The following is a 24657-nucleotide window of genomic DNA, read 5'->3' as shown; positions in this document are numbered from 1 at the left end:
GCTGCAATGTAACAGTACCCACCCTCACATTTTTCAAGAAAATAAACTCTAATCTTATTCGCAAACACACATGAAAATTAATCCATTAATATCACTCAGTTCTCTTTATTAGTAACACTGCCTTTTGGAAGTTGTTCTTTTCTTAACTGCAATGATATATTTGAAACACAAGAAAGACTGAATTTTTCTAAAATTTGTGAACCAAACACTGTATCTGGGCACTTACCATTCCACTTATAGCGACATTTATGATCCAGTAAGTGGCATCCACTTCCTAAATAATATGCCTCTGGAAACTCTATGAACTTTGACAAATGTCGATAGTTGTAGAGGGGCTTCAGGCCTTTTGTTCACAGGGTTGCTATGAGTCGTGCTTGACGTGAAGGCAATCAACAACAACATGAAAAATGCGTGTGTGTGTGTGTGTGTGTGTTTCCTCTTTTTCTCTTCTGCATCTCCAACTGATTCTCACCTCAGAATCAAAGTGCCTTTAAATAAAGTAGGGACGGATTAGAAAGCAGATGGAAGAAGAGAATTTTTTTCTCCTCTTTTCTAGCTGGAGCACATGCAGAAAGGCCACATTACTAAGAAGTGATTCTCTTTAGGAAAGATAAGAAAGAGACTTCTAAACTGCTTTGGTAATACAATGCTTCAAGCAAAAACAGAATGAAGGGAAACAAAACATTCTGTCAAGTAAGGTGCTGATTTGTGAGGGAGCAGAGCCAAAAGGGAGGATAAGCTTTATGAGCTATTAAAAATATTAAAAAAGGTACATACAATTTTTTTTAAAAAATCATTTTCTTCTCCTCTAGTTGGGCTAATAAATTTTAATATAGATACAACTCTAAAAGTGTTTACGTTCCGTCAGCCTGAAAACAAAAGAAGAAAATGCAAACAATTACAAATAAACTATAAAAATAGATCATTATTGATTTAGTATCACTTCTGCAACACTTTCCTGACGGAATTTCAAACAAATGAAGTGTAAGGGTAACATTCTTTTTCTATTTTTCATTTGTAGTTGCACTTTGCATTTTCTAGAATATAGAACCCATTCCTTGAGTTTCCATTTCAGATTTACTCTGCCTTTCCAAAAGCTTAATTTCCAAAGGGCTCTTTTTCCTCCCCAATGACACCCCTGCCAAACATGCATTCAATCTGCATGCATCTGCAGACAAGTAATAAAGACACCAGCACTATTAGCATAATCAATATACAATTTGCAGAGCTACCCAGATAGAACTGAACATGAACGTGGACGCCATTATCTTAGTAACTATAAATTAATAGTTGTTTCTGGAAATACATTCCCATTTTTATTATCTCAATCCTGGCTTGTCAAGATAAGGTGAACACTTATCAAATATGTTTAGAATACATATTATAACACATATTCTTAAAAGCTGATTTATTATCAGAATCTTCAAGTATACACAAAGTAAAATCAACTGAATTAATCATAGGAGAAGGGCTGATAAACATAAACACACATATTTAATGATTCTGCTTTTCCATCATGAGGTTTAGTTTGCATAAAAATACACTATATTCTAAAAACATGCATCGTTCAGTGTAGATGTACGGGAAAAGGAATGAATGCATTCTCAGAAGGGACAGGACTTACCCTATTTTTGAAGAAAACAAATTTGATCACATCTGCATGTAATTGCTTTAAAAATTCAACTCTTGAAAGTTTATGCTACTAGCTAACACTACTTTTTAAAATGTGCTCTCTGAAATAACATCTATTAGATACCAGAATTAGAATCTTTTTTTCCAGGAATGGTAACGAGTCATGTCCAAGTCCTCCACCAATGACATCAGTGTCCCACCAATTCCCAAACTGTCTATCCACTTCTTCAAAGAAACAAAGGAAACCTCAAATAAAAGCATGTTGTTGTTGTCGTTGTTAAGTGCTGTCGAGCTAAGCACGACTCACAGCAAGCCTATGAACAAAGATCTGAACCCTGTTCTACAATTATCGTCATTTCTCTAATGTTCACAGTTTCCAAAGGCATGTTGTATAGGAAGTGGATGCCAATCCTGCTTCCAAGCCTGCCTTAATCTACAAGCTCTATCACTGTCCACCACAGGTAACCATTACTGCATCTGACTCACCAGTGGTGCAGCATTCAGTATGACATCAATATTTCAAATAAAAGATAGGTATCCCGTTAGGAAAATGAAATGCCATTAACCGGTCAGTGAGAAATATTATTCAGTTTATTCCCTGCACTCCTGAAGGCACCCGGTTTGAACCAACCCGCTGCTCTGCGGGAGAAGGATGGGCCACCATTCCATGTGATTACTACCTCTGAAAATCCGCCGGAGAGTCAGTTATAGTTTGATTCTAACTCAATGGCACATAACAAGAACAAGAAATATGTATGTATGTATGTATGTGTGCACACATGGGTATATATACACACATATGTATAAATACACACACAAGTTGTTGTTCTTATGTGCTGCTGAATTGCCTGTGACTCATAGTGACACTATGTACAATAGCTCTGAACGCTGCTCTATCCTGAGCCAGTCTAACTCTGACACACCTAACCCCACTGCCCCAACCAATCAATGTGTCAATCCATCTCATCCATGGTCATCTACTGTGCTTTTTCTTCACCATTCCAAGCATAATGTCCTTCTCCAAAGACTGGTCCCTCCTGGCTACATGCCCAAAGTATGTGAGACAGAGCTTCAAAATCCTTGCTTCCAAGGAGAAACTTGGTTTCACCTTCTACAAGACAGACCTATTTGTTGTTCTGGTGGTACATGGTATATTCAATATTCTTCTCCAGCACCACAACTCAAAGGCATCAATTTTTCTTCTGTCATCCTTAGTCACTGTCCAGCTCTCTGATGCATAGAAAGATATTGCAAAGATTATAGCCTAGATCAGGCCTATCTTATCAAGACTCTCTAGCACTCTAGAGAAGGCCCTGACAGAAGACTTCCCCAGTGTAATTTATCTTTTGATTTCCTGACTGCTGGTACCAAAAAGGTTGATCGTGGAGCTGAGCAAGCTTAAATGGTTAACAACCCCAATCTCCTCTCCATTCATCATAGTGCTGTCAATTACCCAATAGTGAGAATTTTTGCTTGCGTGTGATACTGTTTTTATGTGATACTATTATTGATACTGTTTGCTAATTTCCACATTGTCAGGTCTCTCTTGGGGGGGATAGGTATAAATATGGATCTCTTCCAGTCAGTTTTGGCTGGATAGTTTCCTCTAGATTTTTTGGCACAATGAAAGCATCAACTGTTTGTTGAAATATGTCAACTGGTATTCCATCAATTCCTGGGGCTTTGCTTTTTGCCAATTACTTCAGGGCAACCTGAACTTCCTCCATCGCCACTGCCTCTTGATCATTGTTGTTTCATGAAATTTTTCTGTGTCAGTCAATTCTTTTTGGTACAGTTCCACCAGTATGACACACCAAGATGCTATTTAATCAAAGTCTGTTGCACACAATGATTGTGCAGGTACAATCACCAGTCACTTTTCCCTAGAACTCAGACTGATGAGTTCACACTGGAAAACCCTTCTACCTTGCAAACAGGGAAGATGATAACCTTAGAAAGCTTATTCTACCTCCCTCTATTGGGGTTACTTTTTAAATTGCCCTGAATCCCTGACTCCAGCACCCGAAACCTCACTGCTCTGCCTGGCACTGGAATGGACCCACAGCTGGCCCTGCAGTGGGTCTGTGAGAGACTATAAATCACGAGAGGAGACTGCTCATCGTTCTCCCACGGAGCTGCCTGTGGATTTGAACTAGCACCCCTCTCCCTACAAACTACCCCATCAGAGCTTCCCACATCCAATAACTAACATCTCTAAAATATCTCCCAAATCTACTAAGACATAAAAGCCAACACTTTTAAACACACAATTAGGGATACATGGGGCTTCCACTTCTTTCAATCTCTCACAAGTCTAAATGACTATCACATCATTATCTTTTCTTTCAAAATATCTTTCTCCGGTACATGAAAGATGAGAAGGAGTATGCCTAAAAGCAAAAAGAGTACCAGAATTGAGACCTGGTGGCCAGAGAATGTACTCTCCGGACCTCATGAAGACTCGTCCTCGTTTCTTCTATTCTAAATTATGTTAAGTAGACTGTCTACTCTGTAGTCAGGGAGTCCCAGTGTCTGCATTTCAGCTTCTTTGTCTGTAAAATGAGGATAATGATAACACAACAGTTCAAGGTCAAATGAACAAGACGTATCATGTCTTTGGAAATATTAAGCGGGTGTTATTGTTATTGTTGTTATGTGCCGTCGAGTCGCTTGAGACTCATACCGACCCTATGTACAACAGCCATAAACTCTGCTCTGTCCTGTGCCAATCGCACCGTCTCCAAAACACCCATCCCGATTACCCCAGTAACTGAATCAATTACCTCATAGAGGGCCTTCCCCTCCTGTGCAGTCCCTCCACCCTCCCAAGCGTGATATCCCTCTCCAAGGACCTGTCCCTCCTTGCAACATGTCCAAAGTATGTTAGACAGTACCTCAGAATCCTTGCCTCCAAGGAGCAGCCCGGTTTGACCTTTTCCAGGATGAAGTTGTTTGTTTTCCTAGCAGTCCAGCTCCACAGCTCAAAGGCATCAATTCTCCTTCTATCCTCCTTAGTCATTGTCCAACTCTCTGATGCATAACAAGTGATTGCAAAGACCATGGCCTGTATCAGATGCACCTTAGTCTCCAAAGAGACACCATTGCTCTTCAGTACTTTGGAGAGGTCCCTAACAGCAGACTTTCCCATGGCAATACGTCTTCGAATTTCCTGACTACTGGTGCTGAGAGTGTTGACTGTGGAGCCAAGCAAACTGAAGCTGTGAACAATCTCAATCTCTTCACTATCCATCCTGATGCTGCCAGTTGGCCCAGTGGTGAGAATCCTTGTCTTCTTGACATTGAGCCTCAATCCCTATTGGAGGCTGCACAAATGCAATAAATGTTGTTGTTGCTATGTAATGTTCTGACCTATAACCTATAACTTATAACAGGTTTTCAGAGGCAATAAATTTCATGAGAGGAGTATGCCCATTTTTCTCCCTCTCTTTGGTGGATTTGAACTGCATGGCTTTGGGTTGGCCTCACAACTCCTAACCCATGATGATACTCATTCTCCTCTGTTTCCATTCCTCACCTTATGTTGAAGAGGATAGTTGAGAAGCCTTGACTAAAAACCCAGAAAACCTTTGCCAGGCTTTCTCCAGACAAAAACATGATTTGCTCTGCTCAGAGAGACAAGGTATCCAGAGAACTACGCACTATGTCATGACTACAGAGGAGGAAAATATGGAGAACACTGCCCCAGCTTCCCAGAGGCCTTCAGTCATAATAAAAAGCAATAATCACTCAGCGGTAGACCCTCAAAGGCAAGGACTGGTAAGAGGAAGAAACTCAACAGGCCTGACTGACACAGGGACTGTAACAATGGGTTTGGGCATGGCAGAGACTGTCGAGATGCCAAGAAGAGGGTAAGGTTCTGATCTGCCACTCACAGGGTCACTATGAGTCACAGTCTACTCAGTGACACCTAGCCACCACCACCACAAGTCAATGGGAACTTGGTATGTGTTGTTATGTGCCACTGAGTCACCTACAACCCATCATGACCCTATGTATAGCAGCTCTGAACTCTGCCCTGTCTTGAGCCATTCTCACTGTTTCCGACACACCAACCCCCGTTGCCCCAGTTACTCTTATCAATCCATCTCATCTGGGGTCTTCCTCTCCTGCGCTGTCCCTCCACCCTTCTGAGCATGATGTCCTTCTCGAAGAACCGGTCCTGCCTGACCATGTTCCCAAAGTATGTGAAACAAGAGCTTCAAAATTCTAGCCTCCAAGGAGAAACTTGGTTTTATCACCTCCCAGACAGAACTGTTTGTCTTCTTGGCGGTCCATGGTATATTCAAGACTCTTCTCCAACACAACTCGAAGGCATCGACTATCCTTCTGTCATCCTTAGTCACTGTTGAGCTCTCTGATGCATAGCAAGTAACTGCTAATCCAGACCACAGCCTGGCTTAGGTGAACCTTAGTCACTAGACAGACATCATTGCTTTTCAGTACTCTGGAAAGGTCCCTGACAGCACACTTCCCCAATACAATTAGTCTTTTGATTTCCTGACTGTTGGTGCCAAAAGTGTTGATTGTGGAGTTAAGCAAGCTGTAATTGTTAACAACCTCAATCTCGTCTCCATTTATCACGGTGCTGTCAATTAGTGCAATGGTGAGAATTTTTATCTTCTTGTTAAGCTTCAACCCATATTGAAAATTAAAGTTCTCGAACTTGCTAGGAGAGGCATACCTATTAGTCATCTTCCATGACCAGCCTGATATAATAATCCTGAGAAGTAGATTCTAACCATCTCACTAGTAAGAAAACTGAGGCTTAATGGTTCCATAAGATGCAGGATTCTAACCCAGGCCCAACAGCAAGTCACTTGTGTTTCAGGATCAGAAAAGCCTGAGATGCTGACAGCTAACCACAACTAGAGAAAGAGAGCCTACCATGGCTGTGGGCCACTGGCTTTTATATTTGTGAAGAATCTGTGAGAGGTGGGCAAAGCTCCATTGCCTAGAACATGTCCAGCCACAAAAGGCAACTCCTAGAACTGTAAACCATGAGACTGAGCGCCTCATCCCTGTTCTGTTCCTCAGCCAGGTGTGACTCAGAACCTGCCCCCTAAGCTCTGCGGGTCTCAGACATGACAGGTGTTCCTGAGTGTCACTGCCATCCCTGAAGTTTCCTGTGTCCTCCTCGGCTCACAAAACAGTCAACCCCTTCACTCTCTTTTAACAAGGTTTCAAGGCCAGCGATGGCTGACCTATGAGGGAAATGAACTGCCCCCAGGGCCCTGGTCGTCTCTTTAAAATGTTTTCTAGAATATCTTTTCTAAATTATCTTAACGTGGAATTTCTTTTGTCACTTACTACCACTTAAGGATATTCTGCTCATTAACAGTGGCCTCACACAATCCTCCTGACTCTCCTCTCTGATTTTCATTACTTTTTCTTTCACTTCATTTAGCATTAAGGTTGAAGGAAAAATTGTAAGTGGACATTTGAAAGTCATCTGATTGGACATGTTAAGGTGTTAAGACTTTATCTGTGCAGAAAGACGACCTCAGGACAGGTATAATTTAGTTAAAATAAAAAGAGGTGGTAGGGACTGCAACAGATATAATAGGACAAGTGTGTGGTGAGGTCAACCAGCGGGCAGTGACAGTGCCTGGGTTTCTAAAGCCCAAAGGGACAGCCAGAGGCAAGCAACGGGGGAGAGGAGGCTGGGTGATTTCATGAACTAAACAGAGAAGTGGAGGGCTGGTGGTTGAACGAGCAGGGCAAGGAAGAGGAAATAAAAATAAAACACGCTAAACATTTAAGACTCACTGCAGGAAAAATTGAGAGAAAAAGACATTTCAGGCACTCTGCCACAAAATAAAGGTTTCAAATAAAAAACCATGGGCTTAATGAAACCAGGCATGGGTGAGCAAATAAGGACCACTCAACGGGCACACTCCAGGATTTCCAGGAAGCCCTGCTGGTCCAGTGGGTAAGGATTGTGCTGCTAATCCAAGGGTCAGTGGTTCAAACCCACAAGCTGCTCCAAGGGGAAGAAGGATGGGCAATCTCCTCCCATGTGATTTACAGCCTCTGAAAACCCACTGGAAGATCAGCTATGAGTCAGTTCTGACTCAACAGCAATAAAAGAGAAAGAGAACATACTTTCTACCCACATATGCTTCCAGACAACTCATAATTCCCCGATACCCAGAAGAAAAGGCTTCCACACAAATGTACTGATGCGTGAGGTGACGTAGAAAGCCATCCCCTTGTTCTGCTAACTCCTTTGTAAATCCAAGCCCAGATTTACCTTTTTAATTTAAGGATTATTAATAAATCTACTATGATTAAGGCTTCATAATGATATAGGAGTTATTTGTCTCTGGTTCCTCTCCCAAGAACAATCAGGTTACTTTTGCAAATTAGCATTGGCCCTTTTGCAAAGAACCTAGAGGACGTCGACCTGACTTAACCAAAAAGATGGCAGAGGCTCTAAAAATTAATTAGCTTCACGTTACGCTTCCATTATCTTTTAATTGGAATTTCGGCAGGAATTTTTCTTTGAGAGCTCGCTCTATACAGGCAAAATGATGTGGAGCATGGAGAGGATTGCCGGCTTGGCCTATGTAGGAAACTCAACATAGGGAGCTCTTCTGCTAACCCAAAGCTGCACATCTCCGAGAGTTCAAATCTACCAGCTGCTCTGTGGGGGGGAAGATAGAGAATTTCTTCCTGTGTGACTGATGGGTCTCTGAAAATCTGCTGGAGGGTCAGCTATGGGCCGATTCCAACGCAGCTGTGATGAATCTGAGTTTACGGCTGCTGAGTACCTCAGAGGAGGAACTGACTCACATCAGCAGGTTTTCACAGACAGTTAAATGCACAGGAGACTTCCCATCCTTCTCCCACAGAGCAGCTGGTGGATTCGAACCTCGTGCCTTCGGCATTGTGAAACCGTTTCTTATCACTAGGCCACCAGTGCTCAAATCTGAGTTTAATGGCATTTTCTTTTTTCTTTTGGCCCGTGTGAGGACACAGATTTTGGGAGACACAGCCTAGGAAAGCTTTATACACTGACCTAACCTAGACAGCACTCTGAAATGCCAGAGTTAAAGCACCAAACTGAAACCAGGTGCTGTCAAGTCTTATTTCAACTCTGAATGACTGAGTGTTTTAGCATAGAACTGTGCTCTGAAGGGTACTCAAGGAAAGATATTTCGAGGCCTTCCACTGAGATGCCTTTGGGTGGGTTCTGTCAATGCCAATATGTAATTCTACACACAAACTCCTTAGTCACGGGTACCTAAGGCAGAAGTTCCTCCTCTTTGTTGTTGCTGTTGTTATATGCCATCGAGTTGCAAAGCGACTCATAGCAACTCTATGTACAACAGCCCTGAACCTTGCTCGATCCTGTGCCAACTTGACTGTTTCTGACATATCTACCCTCATTACTCATCACTGAATCAATCTATTTCATTGAGGGTCTACCTCTCTTGCACTGTTCCTCTACCCTCCCAAGCATGATGTCCCTCTCCAAGGACTGGTCCTGCCTTGTAACATGTCCAAAGTATGTTTGACGAAGTTTCAGAATCCTTGCCTCCAAGGAACAGCCTGGTTTAACCCTCTCTAGGATGAACCTATACGTTCTCTTAGAAGTCCATGGTATACTCAAGACTCTTCTCCAGCACCACAGCTCAAAGGCATAAATTCTCTATCATCCCTCCTCTTGAGTCACACTAAAATGGAACTTTCTCAAACAGAATGGAATTCTATTGGCTGGACAGTGGAGGATTTCCCTACAGCGGTGAAAAAAACCAAAAGCTTGCAGAACGGGAGTAAGAAATATTTACCCGCCATTTCACATCATTTGGGAGCTCGGGTGACCTAGTCTGTAGGCAGTGGCATTGCTAACCCCAAGCTGAGCCTTTTGCATCATCTAGCAGCTGCAAGACATAAGGAACAGCAACCTCCTCTTGTGTGATTTCCCGCCTTAGAAACTCAATCCGTGAGTCAGTTCTGACTTGATGGCCATGAGTTTGAGTTTTCATTTTTGAGACCTAACTGCCAGACACTATTCTAAAAGCTTACATGAAGCAACTGTTAATTCAAACTACTCTATGACTTAGGTACCATTAGTCCCTTCACTTGTGGATACAGAAATTGGAGCACAAAGGGAATACTCTGTCAAGACAAACAAGACTAGAACATGAGCCCAGAGTCTAGTGTGACACTTAAGTTCATAATCGCCGTAGTACAGTCACCCACTGCACTGGGTAACTGCTGAGTACCCACGCTTCCCCAAGGACTGTGGTGTAAGGGACCCAGAGAGGGAGGGGCTGAAGACAAGCTCCTGCAACTTGTGTTTTTGTTGATGGTTTCGTCGCTATCAGTTCTAATTCAATGTGACCTCATATGTGACACAGCAGAATCCCTCCACAGGGTTTTCTAGACTGTAATCTTTACAGACGGGAGCTCTGGTGGCTTAGTGGTAAGGTGCTGCACTGCCAACCCAAAGGCACATGGTTTGAACCCACCAGATCTCCACAGGAGAAAGATAAGCAATCTCTTCCCATTTGATTTACTGCCTCTGAAAATCCACTGGCAAGTCAGTTCTGACTCGATGGTGCATAACAACAGCAGTCTTTACAGAAGCCCATCCATCACCAAGCTACCAAGTGGGTTCAGACAGCACACCTCTACTTAGAAGCTGAACACAAAATACACCTGTCACACTGGGACCTTACAGTTAGTGCGATAGATGGAACAAACAATGAAAAGAATGATTAGAAAATATTTTGTGACAAACACAAAGCCCATGAGCTTTAATGGAAGAGGTTAAGAAAAATAAAAATGTTAAATGTTTGCATGGCACAAAGGGAAGAAAAATTACCACCTACAAACTCAAAAGACAAATGAGGGAAAATATTTGCAGTAGACATGTCAGCTACTTTCTAAGTAGTATGAGCTGTTCTTTTAACTCAAAATTTTTAAATTTTTTTCAAAAAGCGTAATACATTTAAAGTGCACGGGGAAAAGAAATACAAATGTTTATAAACGTGTGACAAGATGCTCCATCTACCTTACAATTACAGCAATGCTAATTAAATGTCAATGAAAGACCAGTGTGGAGTTTTCTAACAGGCGACATTACAAAGATAAAGTATCTGAACACAGACACTCTCTAACCCTGCTGCTTGCCACAGTGCGACTCGGCAGAGCCTCTGCAAAGGGCACACTGGCAGTATCTATCAACATTGTAAATGTGCATTCTTCTTAACCAGCAAGAGCATTTTCAGGAAAGTATCCCAGAGATATAATCATACAGATCAGCAAGAATGTCTGGCTAAAGAAGCTCACTGAGGCAGCACTGTAAACAGCAACACAAACAAGCAACTCAAGCAACTGGAAACAATCTGGGCGCCACCATTGGGCAAGGGCTAGATGAACGCCAGGACTTCACACAATGGGAACTGCAGAGTTGTGGGAATAAAATCCTATGTTTTGACACAGAGAGACCGCTAGGAAACCTATTTAGAGAAGGGGGCAGCACAGACAGCTCTCATTTGTGTTTGGGGTGGGGGAAAGACACCCATACGTCTACACGGCTATCTAAGGAAAAGGGTTCAGAAAGCTGCCAAAACGCATTCCCAACAGCTCTCCTCATCCACCCCGAATAACCGTGAAGCAGCTGGAAGGGCAGCGTGGCATGAGCCTCTCTAAGGTAGAAATGCCACTCACTGTGACCCAGCTTGGAGGTACATGGATGGTGGGAAAGGTGGTTACATGTAGCTTCAAATAGCCAGACACAGATGGCATAACATGTTTTGGAAATACAAGTGGAAAATTAAAACAAACAAACAAACAAACAAAAAAAACAAAAACCATGCTGATGGAGGATTACTGTCTGCATAGCTATTAATGTTGCTGTAGTTGTTCCATGTCGTTAATTCAGAACCAACCCTCTAGCGGGTTTTTAGAGGCTGTAAATTGCACAGGAGCAGCTGGTGGATTTGAGCCATCTGCCTTTGGCTTGGCAGTGCAACTCCTCACCACGAGGCCACCAGAGCCACTTAGTTTTTCTAGATATGCTTTCAATTATAAAACAGTGATTTAGTGATGTGCTATAAGATTCTAATGAATTCCCTGATCTATCACCCATCCATCAGTTTGTCAGATGGTCACGCCAGGCCTATCACTATGATGCAGGAAGCTGGGCCGCCAGTATTTCCAACACCAACTCCTAGTAGGCATATCTTAGTCTAAGGGAGACTCTGAAGAAAGAACTGGTAAAATGCTTCTAAAAATCAGTCTACGGAAAGAATGCAGATCACAACCGAACATTGTTCAGTGGAGGGTCGAAGTTAGTGTCTCCTAGGTTAGAAGGCATTCTAACTACTGTTGTAGTTCGTTACACTCCAGTGGGAACTAACTCATATACACCTGATCTTGCGGGCGTTTTCAGAGGTCATCAATCCCATGGGAGGAGACCGCCCATCTTTCAAGGAGAAGCTGGTGGATTTGAACAAAGTGATCTGGGGTTGGTAGTGCAGGTTCTTACCAATAAACCACCAGATTTCCCTACTCAGTGCTTGTTTATTCAATGTAACTCTACTACTGGACTCTGAATCCATAAGAACATCCCAACTCCTAGTACTTTAGCAAAGGACTGTGCACAGAAAATTATGTGATTAAGCATGTAAATGAGTCACTGCTTCACAGTCCATAATATGTTCAATATACTTCTCCAGCACCACACCTCAAAGGTATTGATTCTTCTTCGGTCATCCTTATTCACCCTCCAGCTCTCAGATGCATAAGAGGCAACTGAGAAGCCCATGGCTTGGTTCAGGTGCACCTTAGTCTTTAAACTGACACTGTTGCTCTTTAGTACTCTGGAGAGAGCCTTGACAGATTTTCTCAGTGCAATTCATCTTTTCATTTCCTGACTGCTGGTGCCAAAAGTGTTGATGACTATAGATCCAAGCAAGAACAAATCATTAACAACCCCAATCTTTTCTCCATCTATCATGATACTACCTATTAGGCCAATGGTGAGGATCTTTGTTTTCTTGATGTTGAAATGCAATCCATAATGAAGGCTGCAGTCTGACTTTCTGCAGCAAATGCTTCAAGTTTTCCTCAGTTTCAGCAAGCAAGGTTGTGTCGTGTGTATAATGCAGGTTGTTGATAAATCTTCTTGCAATTCTGATGTCACATTATTCTTCAGTGTCCAGCCTCCCAAAAAACATGTTCCATATAGAGGCTGAAAAGGAATGGGGGAAAGGATACATTCCTGACACACTCCTTTCTTGATTTTGAATCACACCATGTTCCCTTGCTCTGTTCCTGGTCTAGGTACATAATCACAGTCAGGTGTTCTGAGCATAGACTAAACGTACCTAATAGGCTTGTGGTATTTATTTCAGAAACTCAGCCTGTAAAAACCTGTGGATCATAAAAAGTTCAATCCATAGTCAACCATGTCAATGGCACAGGATAGTGCAGTGTTTTTTCAGTTACATATGAGATCAAGACTAACCAGATGGCAGACAGGAACTCTTCAATCAATAGTACACCTTCACTTTAGAACAAACATTTGTACTAGGACAGGTCCATACCCATTCCACTGCAAAATCGACCTGAGATCCAGGCCAACAGAACTGGCCACATAGTCAACCATACATTAAATTTCTAGTCCAACGTATCAACTGTTCCCAGGGAGATAAGAGAAACCTACTGAGGTGAACGGCTCCCTGGCCTGAGCTGTCATCTAGACAGTGAAACTGCTCTGTGGTGATTCCAGGCCTTGAACTGAGCCTAATTATATATAAAGACCCTAAGGAAGATTTCCGTCATACGTATGCCATTCTATTTTGTTGTTGTTGGGTGCTGTTGAGGGGACTGTGACTCACAGTGACCCTGTGAGCAACAGACCTGAACCCTGCTCTATTCTGTACCATCCTCACCATCTCCACACAAGATCCTGAAACTGCAGGTTTCAACGAGAAATACAAATGAAGACTCTCAAGATTTTGGCCAGCCTTCGATTTTCTTCCAACTACTGAAACTCAAGTCTGTAATTTAAAGAGATGCTTGAAATTACCAGTCAACCTGGAATAATTACAATTTCTCAGTATGAAAACTCTATAATGTTAGAATGGAAGTCAGAAGTGAACACCTTCCTAAGAAGTTAAGACATTCTGCTCCCATAGATGTTAACCGAGCATTTAGCTTAAATCAGGCACTGGGCTAGGCTCTCTCCTAACATGAGGGTCACAAAGGCTGACACAGAGTGAGGAAGCCATCCCAGAGGTCCACCCGCCCAGCACACTCATCCTGGGTTTTAAATATGCAAATCAGCATGTATAAAGACAGGTTACATTGAACAAGAGCTATAACACGGTAGTGTTATTATCATGTAATGGCTTTATTTTGAAGATTAAAAATTTTGTATAATGATGCAATACTTATGTAAATGACTTGGATGATGTTGGAGGAGGCAAAAGGGATTCGTGCTGATCATCTTTTTCTTCGGTCAGTTACACTCGACCATCACCATTCGTTCAGCACACACATCTCTGAACATGGAGCCCATGAAGACACCCAGTAACATTATGCCTAAATTATCTTACACTTAAGACCAATGATTCCATAAAAGCTTATTCCAAAGTGTTCCTCTATCTCCCGGGGGGGACATAGTCAAGCTGGAGCTGTGGACTTTTCAACACCAAGTTGCTTCATCCTCCACTGTTCCACTCCTGAATATTTAATGGGATGATTTCCTCGTGACTTATTTCACCTCAATCTTGTGCAGCAGGAACTCCTAAATGAAGGTCAGTGTTGTTGTTTTTCAGCATCTCTAACACACACATTTCTCAAGAGCCTCCAATTGGAGGGTACATTAAAGGGTACCCCAAATTCTTCAATAATTTTCAAAATGTGAATAAGTTTACACAATTAACTTTCAAAAACATAAACCGGAACCTTTAGGAAGAGGGAAAGATAATGTACTATCGGTAAGAGCTGTTAAAGGAGGGTTGTATAGTTTTCCTACAGGGGTCTCAAGTTTAGATGGAATGTGCACCTTTAAATAAGAAAAGGAAACAGAGCTTGACATTCTCACAAAGCAGACAGCTCACCAAAGTCTTGATACCAATACTGCTTTTTTGAATTAATTTTATCTAACTTTCTCACTAGTGGGCAGAGATCAACGGTGATTCATTTTAGAAGACACAACATATGAGAATGATGTATGAAACACAATGTGAATGAAGGGATATGTGAAATATAATGTATGTGAATTAAAAAAAAGGAAAAAACAGTTAATATACCACATGTATTCATCTTTTTTCCTCTTGCATATCCTCCCCAAATTAAAAAGCAAGGAGCAGTTATTTAAACGCTCATCTGGTCTTCCAGACCATAAGCTTCCTAAGAGGAAGGTTCATGTCTAATTTGTTCACAACTGAATCCTCAGAACTTAGCACTCTGCCAGGGATAAAATAAGCACAGAGAAGGGGGGGGGGGCAACTTGTTAAGTGATGAAATAAGTCTCCTCGTTTTACAGAGAAGAAATCTGAATCCTAGAGAACAGAGGTTTTAGAGGCTTGCCAAAAAGTCCACACAGCAAATCAGAACTGCCCCCGGGCTCTTTCCACCCTGCAACCAACCATCTCCCCACTAGCGTTAATACCCAAGTCACAATACTTAGGACCAAGACTAATTGTTTCAGGTTTTACTCTCAACTCTTTCCAGGAATTAATATGTAGTCCCTTGAGTCCTCATTTCTTCTTAACCCTTCCTTGCCTCAAACACCCAAAAATTTAACTGTTAACTTGGTATTACTATTGTTGGTAAGTGCCATAGAGTGTGACTCACTGCAACCCTATGAACAGTCCTCAATCCTGTCCTATCCTGTGCCATCCTTACCTTCTTTGACACACTGGAGCTTACTGCCATGGACACTGTACCAAATCCATCTTATTAAAGGTCTTTCTCTTTTTTACTGACCCTTAAAATCATGGTGTCTTTATCCAAGGAATACCCTCTCCTAATAACATGCCCAAAGTGAGATGAAGCTTTGTCATCCTTGCCCACAAGGAGCACTCCCACTCCGGCTGCACTCTCTCCATGACCTGTTTGTCTGTTCTTTTGGCACTCCACGGGATATTCAGTACTCTGCTCCAGTGCCACAGCTCCCATACTGCACACTACCCAGTCTAACGCAGCAACCTCAGCCTTCCATATATCAGGCAATGAGGAAAACACTCAAGCACATTTATGATGCCATGACCTTCCAGGCAACAATTTTGTCTTGCCTTTGAGGGTATAGCTGGGAGTAGAACGGGGCTTGTATTTACTATATTGCACTGTGCCTGGTCAAGATACCAAAATTAGTAATCTAAAGTGTGATTCTAGTGATAAAAAAAAATACATCTATTGGGTAGGGTTCAGAGCAAATGTACACAGGGTTGTAATGAGGCAGAGTTGACTCAAAAGCACATAACAACAACGACTTAAAACAAGTTAAATATATTAAATTATCAGAAATCCTAAAGGGTAATGAATATTTAGTTTTACTTAGCCATGCACTGGGCCTAAACTGGTTTTATTTTTACAGCAAAGAATAAACAGCATGTGAGGAATTTGGAAAATTTTATCCAAAAATTTATAGTTTAAGAAGTTAGAATTTACTTAAGATTTCTGACCATGGAATTCCCTGTAATACGGAAATTTATAGCTCTTATGATACTGTAGGAAATTGTACTTTTAACAGACTGTTGCTCCAGTGGTTTGAGTCTACCAGGAGCTACAGGGGAGAAGGATGGGTAACGCCTCCCCTGCAACTTACAGCCTGGTGAAAAAACCTCTGGAGAGCCAGCTAGGAGTCAGCTACAGTTGACAATGAGATGTTTTGGGTTTGTTTCCTTAACAGGTTCTTCACTGCTCTGCAGGTTTCCACAAAAGTATTCTATCAGTAAACAGGGCTGTCTGCAGTCAGGAAAAATGAGAGCCAATTTCCAATCAGGTAAGTCAGTGCTCATCAGCACACACCTTTCACTGCATCTGGTGGTCTAGTATACAGAGCATGCCAAAGCTAACCCAAAGGCCAAACCTCTTCAGGGGTTCAAATCCATCAGCAGCTCTAAAGATGGGCAATCTCTTCCCTTGAGAGTTAAAGCTTCAGAAAGCCAATAATGGGCCAGTTATGATGTGGTGCTGATTCCATGGCAATGAGGTAGAGTTTTTGCTTTTCTAATATCAGTACCATAAGGATTTTGGAAAAGACAGTCATAACAAAGTGGAAGATAATAAAAATAGAGAAATAATGACATCCAATAACAAAGTGATTGTAGTTTTCCTGAAAGGAAATTTTATTTCTTACAAAGATATAAATTTCTAGTAGGTAAAAGTTCAGTCAACCTGATCATATTATTTCCTTAAAAAATTATTAGCACTTACACAAATTAGTTAAACTAAAATGTACTTCATATGGAATGTTAGAGGGAGTCTACGTGCATGAGTAATGCACATATGTATATCTCATTCTGCATTTCATTAACACTGTATTGTGTTCTTTCTGGTTCATTTACATTCAAAATTTATTGTCATCAAAATATCAATACCTACTCCCAGAATCCTTCACTATTATGAACATGCAGAGTCTGAATGTCAACCTTGCTTGGTATGGTCAGGTATGCCCACGTCTTTAGGTTTGGGCAGGACACACTCCCCAAAGCAAATGATCTTCAACTGATACAGGGACTTCAAAATGCTCACCTGAGCCTCTCTCATATACAAGTAACCAACAGATCGCTTTTTTCCTCTGTCAGAGTTTTTTCAAAGTATTTACTACTTGACAAAATTAAAATATATGCCAGCCAATATTATTAATAACTGTTTAAATACAGAAGGCTTTTTCTTTTAATGTGCCAAGAAAGGGGTGTTCCCAGACATGTCATATCTAGACTTGTATCATTTTGTTAATGACCAAATCTGTTATCAGACATCTAGAGTAGAGAATTGCTGCCATAGTAATGACAACCCCCCCCCCACACAAGATCAGCTGAGTCGCTGGAGCGGTGGCAGGGTCCCCAGGCAGCTGGGTATCTGCTGCTTGATCATTATCCCTGCTAAAACTGAAGCAACTGAAGTCTTAAAGAATCCGTATCTTACTGAATTTCTTTCATCTCTAATAATTACTAAACTGGCATAATTACTTATACTAGAGGTAGAATGTGATGCACGCTAAAAGCCCAAGCTGCCTAAAATTAAAGTTTAAAAAAAAAAAGCAGCCATGATTCTACTTAGTTTTCAAAGATTTATCTTGTGTCAGGCTTTGATGCCAGGAGTTTCATAATTATTTAAACCATTTAAAAGCTTTCCTCACACTATTTGATTAATACTGTAACAGAGCTATTTAAATCTACTAATGTTAACTTTAATGTTTAAGTTTTAATTGCTTTGTAATAACATTGTTACAGAACATATTTTAAATCAGACTAGTACTTTTTCACTACAACAAACAAGGTATAGGCAATCCTAGCTAGTCTATCATATAATCCCTAAACAGAAAACAGGAACATCTTTCAGATTTAATTGAAATGGAATTAGAAAATTTCATGTATCTCCTCCCCTACAGAACTAACTTTAACCTTTGAAAACACATCAGGAATCAAGAGGGAGGGAGTAAACAGTTGGCAGAGTGGGGGGGGGGGAGGTGAGAGAGGAATACTTAGCCAGAGGTTTGATTTAGAGTATCAGTCTACATAACAAAATCTTATTCAATTCAAAAGCATTCTATTAACATACTATCCAATGACAACATTTAATGTTTTTAACAACTGCATAGGTTGCTAATGAGGCAAGTATTGTCTTGGAATTATTTTCTCTCTTAAAAATAACTAAAATCTGAATATGGTATCAATTATCTTCAGCTAGGAAGTACATATGCCGTGGCAACAGAATTAATACCATTAAACTAGCAACGTAAATCTTGTATCAGATGAATTAATAAAGCACAGTAATTTGGGGGGGGGAGGAACACACAGACCTTGTATAATATTTTTGGTTGATCTTGGTAGAATTGTGCTTTTCTACTATGAAGACCTCTTCCTCCTCATTTCCTGGTTTTTCCATCAAAATGAAAAGCCAAGAAAGCATACTTGTGTCAACAAGTACTTCACTAGAATTCAGCAGAACATCCAGCCCTCACCAAGAAATAGGCTTCCGTAAAAATAAAGAGGTACAAATGTTCCTGGAAGATGAAAAAAAAATTAAAAAGGGGTCTACAAATATCCAACAAGACTTACACTGGCCTAAATAAGCAAGTAAAAAGAACTAAGTATAATTACTGGAAGCAAAAAGTTGAAAAATTCTGTCATCACCATTAGACGTCACTGCTGTCAATAGGAATAACTACAATGGATTTTAAGGGGTATGGGAATATACTGGCAAAGCAAAAGAGAAAAATTATTAACAGCTTGCTTTATAAAAAGCTGCTAATCTCAAATCCCTTTGTAACTTCATTTTTGCATGTATGCTTTTATGTTTAATATCCTATCTTTTTTTTTTTTTGCCTACTTTTGGCTGGCTGAGTAAAAGCCAACAATCCACTCATGCATCACACAGATGTTTTTGTTTTTAAAGCCAAGTGGAATCTTATGAATTTCTGTGCCCTCCCTTTAAGAAGACACTGCCAGAGCTGCTGAAATCACGAAATGCGGCCTTTTGGAAAAGACTCACTGGACCATCAGTTCTGGAACTTTGACTAGCACTCAGGGGATCCTTGCCAAGTGTAATTGCTGTTTTTTGTTTATGTCGGATTGTCTACTGATTGGACTGTAATCAATTTAATGACTTCAACATCTAGTCAGTATAATTTAGAGGTGTGGAGGGAAGAAACAGTCACTGGTTGATACATGAACAGAAGTAAAACTGGAACTGTCTGAAGAGGGGACGAATACCACAGCCAGGCTGGGCATTTGCAGCATTTCTGGTAACCAGGCTTTAGCATCCATGTACAAAAGGAGAAGCCTTCCTCACCTGAGTGGCACACAATTAATAGAACACTTCTTATTACCATGTCCATATGTCAACTTAACAACAAAATTTACCTTAGGTAAAAATCTAGCTACAAAAAAAAAAAAAAAAGGGCATCATGTTTAATCTGGACAGAATTTAAAGGGGAAAAGCCACACCAAAACTTCTGGTTATAAACAAACAATTAAGTTTGAAAGAGAAATTCAAAGCTTTCTTCTCTTCTTTTTCTTCCTTTCCTTTCTCCTTCACAGCCTCTAGCCACCCCCCCCCACCATGGCATCATTTACAAAACCAAAAAAAAAAAGCATGTCAAGAAGTGAGGCCATTTTTATTGTTCTAGTTAAGAAATAAAACACTTAGAGTATATAAGAATCATTCCCTTTTTTTATCATTCACTTGTCTACCCATAAGAAAATATATTTCTACTTTGAAAGGAAGGAAAGTGTGTTTAAATAAGGACTAGAGAATTTAATGTTTCTATTAAATTGGGGGCCCAGTTCAAGCTGCCCATGGAGGCCTTTTTTAACACCTACAGTTCCAGAGTTTGTCCACCAGAGAATACAGACTAATAGATAGGTTTTCTGACTTTCCAAGGTTACAGGCATAAAACCCATTTCCTTTTCATTCAAATTCTATGGGATACATTTCTTGTCTAAATTGAGAGCTGAATTTTGTCACTTCATTATATTTCTAAACAAATTACTTCTTGAAGGTAGAAAAAGAAAGAAAAGAAACCTTCATAACTACAAAAGACTGGGTAAATGGGGAAAAAGGTCAGTCACAGGTGTGATAACTTCCAAATGTGCCAAGTTACAAAAGGTTAGATACTGAGACAGCCAAGTTAAACAAGGCATATTTGAGGCTCTCTTTCTTCCTGGTTCCCCCATTTCTCTCCAGAGGTCCCTGGTATGAATTTATGAACACCTGAGGGTCCAGATATCCTAATTGTGTCCTGTGTTTAACTTGGCCATTTAAATGAGTAAGTGCTCCCCTCTCTCCTTCCCAGCTTTATAACTTGGCTTATACTGAACAAGTTACACCTTTAGGTAGTGGACCACTTTTTCCTTCTTAAACTGGTTTGGGGTTTTTTTTCCAGAGTAAGTTTCAAAAAAAAAAATGTCTATTACCAGGTAAAAAGGCTGAGGAACTTCTGTTAGAGGAACCCCACAAGAAATAGAATTCAAAAGCCAGCAAGAAGAAAAGAAAGAAAGAAATAGGTCACAATTGACCAATTTGATGTAACTGACTTGCCACCTCTAAAAACAATTTGACAGCAGAACTATTTTCACTAATCTACTCAAAGGCTGTGTCTGCCCTCAGGAATTGAGACAGATATCCAAATGACACAGATGAGGCAGAAGGGGTGACTCTCTCATTTGTTACCTGACCATCCACTGCTCTAAATACTGCCTTTGCCTCCTGCCTCTTGGTCCATTAAACAGAGTTTTTGCCATAGCATAACCAAAAAATTAGTTCCTTGAATTTATACGTATGCAGATAAAATGGAGTTGTACTTTCAAAATCTTTCTCAGTTTTCACAAACAGGAGCCTAAAAAAAAAAAAAAATTGGAGTGTTTAATAGTTAAATGCACATAAGAGGAGTTCGCCAGGGAGGCAGGGCTCCACTGGAGCCAGGGAGCTGGCACTCACTCTGAGGAGGTGTACTCTGAAGACAACTGGGCTCAAGTTTGTTGCAGACCAAACCTCTGGCATCACTCACAGAACTGAACTGAACTCATAAAATAAATTCAACTCTTAGCAGCATTTTCCTGGTAGCTCTTATTTCCAAGTGTCTGGTTGGAAAGAAAAACTCTAAACTTAACTGTCATTTTGTTTTAATGGTTTTTACCTGCTTTATGTAAACTACTCCCCTGAGATACAGGTTTCAAATTACATTATCAGGAGTGACAGCCATATCAGAAACATCTTTTAAACCTTGTTTGTTTGTTTTTGTGGGTTGTTGGTTTTTTAAAGTATGCATGTGAAAACAAGTTAAAAACTGAATGTATATCTTGATGTTTTATTAAAAGGGTATGTTGCATTTTCCGAGTTCCCAATGCCTTTTTCAAAAAGTTCTCTTTGAATCTACAAGGTTTGGAAAACTAATTAAAATAAATCCAAAATGTCTATCTCCTGATTGCAAAACTCCCAATCAGTTCTTCTTTAAAAGAACGAATTGAAAAGGGAGGCTGCCTCTTTCTGTCTGCTGAAATGATCAAGTGGTATTAACAGCTATTATTACTAATAATGTGTCAGCATTCTGTCAGCAGCATACCACCTTCCTGGTTTTGCTGTGACCTTTCAGAACAACATTATGGGCAGAATCCACATATTCAGAACATCCTTAAGAGACATTTGGGGGAAAAATGGAACCCCTTCCACAGGAGGAATCAAAATAACGGAAGAACAAAGTGGGTATTTGCCAAGAGTCAGCCAGAAAGCCATTCTACTTGTCCAAAAACGTTACTAATACTACAATTACTCGTTTGATATAGCTCATCTAAACATGCACTCCCCCCCCCCAAACAGATGCATACACTGAAGGAAAACAGGCCGGCTCTTCTGACCGTACTATTTTTATCCTTGTCTGAAGCTTCTCACCCCCAAAGCCCAGACGGCCCACCTGAGGGCCAGTCTCTCTACTGGGAGCCTTCCAGGCAGCAGATCGAGGACGACTCCGCTGGGGTCCGAACCCACGCGGAAAAATGGAGGCTAAAGCTTTGTTTTGAATGTAAATATTTTATTTAGAGCCTAGCAGAGGAAACACTAAAGCTGTGTTTCCACAGAGCAGAGGTATTCGTAAATTTTTGCAACATGACAATGTAACAAAGAATGAAATACCCTTTACTCATTTCCACTTGACATTATTTGCTCAGTGGTTGAGGAAGCACGGGTCCCAGGTCCAAGTATTTTGCAGCTGGACTTGTCTAAAATTGTTCTTTGAATATCTCCAGCTGAGGGCTTCACTAACTGTCCATAATACCCTCTGCTCAGGAGAACGGATCCTCCTTGGGAAACACTGGGAACTTAAGCTTTCAAAACCCAACACAACTTTCCCTCTGCATTCCAAAAAGGCAGGTGACTGACTGCTCGGACGGAGCGGAGGTGCAAAGTACCAGCAGCGCAAACTTTAAGAAACTTCATTTATTAAAAAGAAATTAAAAATCTCCCAAATTTGTGCGTGAGACTTCAAATGCCTTTTGGACTCCTTTAACGAGGCTGACAGCAAATGTGAACCTATTACACCCCGAAAGTTCTTCCTTCCAAGCCGCTGCTACAATGAGGTCCGCCCTGGTGTCTGGCTTCGCTTTACATCTAAGGAAGCGAAGTCACCCCGCAAGTTCCCTCAACCCAATCGTCGTCCCCGGTGACCCTGTCACCACACCCGCACACGCCTGTGGCACTTCTTTTTCTGCACTGGCGACACTGCCATCTTTCAGGTCCTGGGGTCGAGGGTTTGCCCCATAAAATGTGCGGCCCACATGAATGTAAATGACCAGTGAAGCTGTGTCGAGACGCATGTCCACGATTCACCTCGTTTCCCAACTCAAACTTGTCCCGGTGCCTCCGGGAGAGAGGAGAGTGTTTCCGTGCGCCAGGGCCTCCCCCGCCCGGCCCCTTCCCAAGAGAAGAAAGGGCTTTGTGTGTGCTCCCAGGGCTCCGTTAACCGAGTTCATTCATACACCGCGGCCCGGCTGGCGGAGCGGGGCGCGGGTCCTCCCCTCGAAGGCTGGCGAAGTCGGGGACCCCGGGCCCGAGCGAGGCCGCGGGGCGCGCAGGAGCAGGAAGAGGATGCTGCGCCGCCGGAGAGGCGGGGCGGGGCCGCGCGGACCCGGGACCCTCTCGGCCCCGCCGTGCGCACCCGCCGCCCTTTGTCCTCCGCCTCCCGGGTCCCCTTGTCTGCTCTGCCTCCAGCGTCCCCATCCCGCGCCCGGCCTGCACAGTCTCCCTCGGTCCCGTCGCCCGCCCAGCACAGCCTCGCAGCGCAGGACTCCGGCTCCCCGCGGCCGCCGCCCACGGGCTCCCCGGCAGAGGACCGCGAAGGTGGAGGAGGAGACGGCCAAGGAGGAGGAGGCCGCCACGTGACTCCTCGCCACATTCCAACACAGCCACCAGATCAATAACTTCAGGGCCCCCACCCCCACCGCCGCCAACTAGTGCGCCCCCAAAGCCCCCTGCTCCAACTTCCCACTCGGCGGAGCCGGCAGGAGCGCACCCCGGCGCGGAGAGCCCAGAACAGGAGCGGCGGGGGCCAGGGCCAGTCAACTTTGCTGAGCCCGCCGCCCGCGCCGGTGACTGGCGCGCCCGAGCCCCGCGCGGGGCGTCCGCGGGCCGGGGCTTGTTTACGCGCGGGGCGCGGCGGCGGCGGCAGCGGCGGGGTCCTCGCCCTGGCTCCACGGGACCCCGGCCTGGCTGTGATTAGCAGGGTTCCCTCCCACCCACCCCCAACTCCGAGATGACTTTTTCTTCTTCCAAAGAAAAATAAATAAATAAAAAGCAGCACCGCACGGTTTTGCATATTTATTCTCGGCGAAAACAGAGGACAGAAACTTTTTCTCCTGCAGCCCAGATGTGGCTCAGGCGGGGAGCTCTGGCTCCCCCTCCGGATATTTTTTTCCTTCCCTCTTTTTCGTTTTCTTCTCTTGCCCACTTTCCATTTCTCCCGCCGCCCCAGTTGGGGATCCTCCTCCCGAACCCCCCCCAACACCTCACCCTCTCTCCACCTGGGGGATAAACAGGGGAGGGGAGCGCGCGCGCCCCCGCACTCACACTCACGCGCGCACACGCCTCGCGGCCACGCAGCCCTCGCTCCGCTCCCCACAGTGACACTCGAGGCTGGGGGAGGAAGAAGGCGGGGAGGGGGGGGTCCTCCTTACCTTTGAGGGATCTCGGTTTCGCTTGCTTGCGGCGAGACATCCTAAAAGCAAATAGCTGAAGTTGTTTCAATTGAGCCCTGTAAGAAACTACACTTCCTCGTGGCCGCGCGCCCCTCGCGCCGCGGCGCCTCGCGCCCTCCGCTCG

At 42.6% G+C, this 24657-nt stretch overlaps 1 protein-coding gene across 2 annotated transcripts in view; it reads right to left on the bottom strand.

The window, feature by feature from the left end:
• The window catches only part of ZNF521 (zinc finger protein 521), a 390388-nt gene that overhangs the window by 364555 nt on the left and 1176 nt on the right, over positions 1–24657 (bottom strand). Inside the window, exon 2 of one of the 2 annotated variants that reach the window (XM_006895038.1) lies at positions 24513–24553. In XM_006895038.1, the coding sequence (XP_006895100.1) occupies positions 24513–24552 (40 nt within the window). In that variant the 5' untranslated portion in view covers position 24553. Of the gene's footprint in view, positions 1–24512; positions 24600–24657 lie in introns of both variants that reach the window. The other variant, XM_006895039.1, reaches the window with a different exon arrangement.

This window comes from Elephantulus edwardii, unplaced genomic scaffold (assembly GCF_000299155.1).
Source record: "Elephantulus edwardii isolate Elephantulus edwardi_28Jun2011 unplaced genomic scaffold, EleEdw1.0 scaffold00155, whole genome shotgun sequence".
In the NCBI taxonomy this organism is placed as follows: Eukaryota; Metazoa; Chordata; class Mammalia; order Macroscelidea; family Macroscelididae; genus Elephantulus; species Elephantulus edwardii.
This window is presented reverse-complemented; position numbering and strand designations above follow the sequence as displayed.